Source organism: Grus americana, chromosome 1, assembly GCF_028858705.1.
Source record: "Grus americana isolate bGruAme1 chromosome 1, bGruAme1.mat, whole genome shotgun sequence".
Lineage (NCBI taxonomy): Eukaryota > Metazoa > Chordata > Aves > Gruiformes > Gruidae > Grus > Grus americana.
The window spans coordinates 57,772,242-57,776,255 of NC_072852.1; the positions used below are offsets into that span (position 1 = coordinate 57,772,242).

Consider the following 4,014-nt stretch of genomic DNA (forward strand, 5'->3'; position numbering starts at 1 on the left):
TACACACAGCAGAAGGAGGGAGGAGATGCGGTAAGGAAGGGCCACCCGCAAGAACACGGTACACTCGGTGCGGGCGACCCGAGCTCAGGACGAGCCTCAGAAAACCTCCACACAACATGGCGACACAACATGGCGGCACAGCCCTTCCCGCCCAAACCCACCACCCCCGCACTCCCTCTGCGCATGCGCGCCAGGTCGCGCACAGCGCCGGAAGTGTGGCACTGGGGAGACGGAAGCGCGTCACGTACGGGCGGAAGTGTGGCGACGAGACGGAAGTTGGCTGCCGGCTTGCGGGGGTGGGGGTGTGCGGTCATGTCGGCCTCCCTGTTGCGGCGCGGCCTGGAGCTGCTGGAGGCGCCGGGTGGGCCCGCGGGGACCGGGGGATGTGGGGGGGCGGGGAGATGGGTATTCCCGGAGCACGGCTTGAGTAATCCCGTTCCTCTTCCCGCTGCAGGCCGCGGAAAGGCCCCGCAGGGAGTCCAGCGGGGGCGGGACGGCCCCAGCGCGGCGGGAGCTGCGAGGCGGAGGAAAAGGGCGCCGGAGCTCGGCAGGAACAAGGCCACGATCAAGGGCAGAGTCGTGAAGTCGGCGATAGGTGAGTCCCGGCCCGCCTCTGAGGGAGGGGGAAGCAGCTTTGCCGCCCTTCACAGCCCTCGCTCCGGGTCCCCTGGCGGTGTCCTGCAGCCGTTCTCCATCCCCTTGTATCTATCCCTTCCCATCTTCCTGGGTGCCCTTCTGGTGTCCCCCACCGAAACACAGCATGAGCTGTGGAAGCACCTCTGTCCCTCAGTTGTAGCAGTGTTTCTTTCTCCCGGGGCCTTGCTGATTCCCCTGTGTCTCTCCTTGTGTGCTGCCTGGATGAGCAGCTGATGTGTTTTGTCCCACTCTGCTCTGACCTAGAGGAGTATCACAAGAAGAAGGCTGTGAATCACTTGAGAGCAAACTTGCAGTACATGCTGAAGGGACGATTTGTTGCAAACAAAGCCATCACAGAACAAGTAAGTCTGTCACTTCTTTGGGAGTCTGCTTCTGCTGAGGAACACGGGTGAATGGGAATCATCCCCACGTCTTCCAGCTTAGACCCTGTACAAAGAAGTTAAGTCCAGTTTTTGTCTGGAAGTGGCCTTGAGGAATTTCTGTGTGCACTGGCAAAGCAACTTACTAAGCTTTAAGCTCTTTTTGATATGTTGTCCCCTACGATGTTCTCTGATACTAGTTAAAATCCACTGACAACTGTTGGCTTTTCTTAATTACCAAAGATATTTCATAGCTTCATCTGGCAAAGAAGCCCTGGTTCAGACCTTCTCCTTACTGTTGATTGATTTCTCCTTCTCTGTAGCTGGAGGCTGTTTAGCAAGGAACCAGATGTGCTTCTGCCTCATGCCGTAGGAATTTCATAGCCTCTTGAATGATGTTTCTCATAACCTGAGAATTTAACCAGTGATCTTCCCCAGAAGGTAGTCCTGTGCCGGGATTTGAAGAGAATAGCTGGCAGAGCTAGAATCTTGGGCTATTTTTATGAGATACGGGCTTTTAACTTACATAAACAAACCAAGTGGTTTAGGCTAGTGTTTCTCAAGCTGGAGTTTGTGAAAGGAGGTGATGGTGTATTAGAAAATGCCAAGGGAATTCCACCAGCTTGGTGGGGTTTCAGGTTGTCTTGAGGAGAGACATGATAAGGTCACAGCTTCAGAAATGTCTGAATTGAAATCAGTGTTTCTATCTTTGTGACAATTACCAGAGAGTAGTTTTCATACTTGGCTCCAAAATAGTAGGTTGATATTTGCTGTTGTCCCAGTGACCTGCTTTGGTTAACATCAGTGATTGCCTCTCACTTTTCTTTGGTGGTGTTCCAGGATATAGCAGGGTACCAGCAGAATAACAGGGATGGTGCAGGTGAGCTTGAAAATCACCATTTTGTGGTTTGGTCTGGATAATAATGACTGTTGGGTTTTTCCTTTTTCATTGTCTGAAGGTTCTTGCTCAGAACAGAGGGAGGAAGTCCAAAGATCAGCCTCCAAAGAAGGCGGCAAAGAAGAAGCCCGAAGGCACTGTCTTTACTGAGGAAGATTTCCGTAAATTTGAGAGAGAATACTTTGGGAGACCATAAACAATGTGACAGGGATTCTCGCAGCTCCAGTCTCTCTGCGGCTGAGCATTCAGCACATAGGACTGGCCGTTTCCTCAGCGTGTTTGAGATGGGACATAGGAGATGTGCCTCTGTCAGCAAGTGCTTTAATGTCACACTTGCAGAGCAGCTCTGCATCTGTGCAGAACTTGTTACTGGCCAGTGAGAGCCATGGAGGTTCTCTTGGCTCTGACATGTGTTGTCCTTATCTCCAGCCAATGTGTCTTGCATTTTTAATGTAGAAGGGTGGACCAAGCCAAATATAAATCTTGTTCCCCTTCCTCAGGATGTAAGGCTTCTGCTACCTGTGTTATTTGGCAGGAAGCATTTAAGGTACTGTATCCGAATGGAGAAATGGTTTGGACCAGCAGTAATGAGTCATCGGAAGGGAAAGATGCTTTGAAAAGACTGTTAAACCTGAGTAGCCTTGCAGTTTCTGTTCTTATTACAGCCTCTGTCGCGTTTTTCAGTCATTCCAAAAACTTTGTATATGTCGTTTGATTAAATAACTGTTGCAGACACTACCTATCTTTGCCTTTGTAATAGTGATTGTTATGACAGGCTATGATTGAAGACAAACCGTGTCACTATTCTAATCCAAGCATCCCTCTCTTTAGAATGACTCAGTTGTGTGAATGGCCTCTCTCACTGATTCATGTTGACGTGTATTTAATCTGACATGCTCAGGCCTTCAAAGAGTGGAGGATGGAATGGAGATGACTCCTCTTTTTGCCTGTTCATGGTCTCCACTCTCCAAGGAAGAGCTTTTACATGGAGAAAGTTGTCCTTTGGATGTTCATACCCGAAGCCTCCCAGGGAGGTACCAGCCATGCTCGGAGGGCAGTGCTGCTGGGTGCTGCCAGCTCCTGTAGCCAGGAGGGGTTGTTACCCAGATGTTAGTCTTGGCATGAAGTTAAAATCTTCTGAGCCAGAGGTTGTGGTGCTGGGTTGAAGGGAATTACTTTTTTCTTAGACTACTGCTGCAACAAATAAAGGGCCCAGCAGGTGGGAGTGTTGTTCCAGACACTTCCTTGCTAAACTACTGTAAATATGCTTCTGGGGAGCTGCTGCCACTTCCCTTTCCTGCCCCTTACATAGGAAGAGGGGAAGTGTGTTCCCCTTGGGGAAAGAAACCGGTAGGGAGGACTAATGCCAAGCTTCGGTTGGACTCAGGAGTTGATTACAAGGGGCCAGACTGACCTGAGCGGCAGCTGTTTAGATGTCAGCACTGCAGGGAATTTGCTATCCTTTCCCTGCCCTCTGATTGTAATTTCTGGTGCCGTCCTCTTAAGTCTGCGCTGCCTCTGTTGTGTTCTTTCCCTCTTGTCTGCGTGGGAGGGAAGGTCACCCAGATGTACAAGGTCAAACCAGGGGAAATTGTGAACATACTGAAGTGTGTGTACCGGAAATTGTGTAATAGCATGTGGGAGGAGATTTCTTGTAATAGGGTCAAGTTCAACTATCTGCAGCCAAAAGTGGTAAATATAGAACAGTTCTGTGCTGGTTTTGGCTGGGGTAGGGTTAATGTTCTTCATATTAGCTAGTACTGGGCTGTTTTGGATTTGTGCTGAAAACAGTGTTGATAATACAGTGATGTTTTCGTTACTGCTGAACAGTGCTTACACAGGGTCAAGGCCTTTTCTGCTTCTCATACCACCCTGCCAGTGAGTAGGCTGGGGGTGCACAGGAAGTTGGGAGGGGACACAGCCAGGATATTCCATACCATATGATGTCGTGCTCAGCATATAAAGCTGGGGGAAGAAGGAGGAGGAAGGGGGGGGCATTCGGAGTGGAAGCATTTGTCTTCCCGAGTAGCAGTTACGTGTGATGGAGCCCTGCTTTCCTGGGGATGGCTGAACACCAGCCTGTTGATGGGAAGTGGTGAA

At 50.2% G+C, this 4,014-nt stretch overlaps 1 protein-coding gene across 1 annotated transcript; it reads left to right on the forward strand.

Moving 5' to 3' along the window:
- The first annotated feature begins 238 nt into the window (after positions 1–238).
- RPS19BP1 (ribosomal protein S19 binding protein 1) lies at positions 239–2,652 on the forward strand. Its single transcript, XM_054813162.1, has 4 exons — positions 239–361; positions 455–595; positions 901–998; positions 1,976–2,652. Exons 1-4 carry the CDS (start codon positions 313–315, stop codon positions 2,108–2,110), a joined length of 423 nt encoding a protein of 140 aa, XP_054669137.1. The 5' UTR covers positions 239–312; the 3' UTR covers positions 2,111–2,652.
- The last annotated feature ends 1,362 nt before the right edge of the window (positions 2,653–4,014 follow it).

Bases quoted from the DNA above. Each gene is read 5' to 3' on its own strand.
- RPS19BP1 (XM_054813162.1), top strand. From the start codon at position 313: ATGTCGGCCTCCCTGTTGCGGCGCGGCCTGGAGCTGCTGGAGGCGCCG. The intron at 362-454 runs GTGGGCCCGCGG...TTCCCGCTGCAG, and splicing joins GGAGCTGCTGGAGGCGCCGG to GCCGCGGAAAGGCCCCGCAG. The intron at 596-900 runs GTGAGTCCCGGC...GCTCTGACCTAG, and splicing joins AGTCGTGAAGTCGGCGATAG to AGGAGTATCACAAGAAGAAG.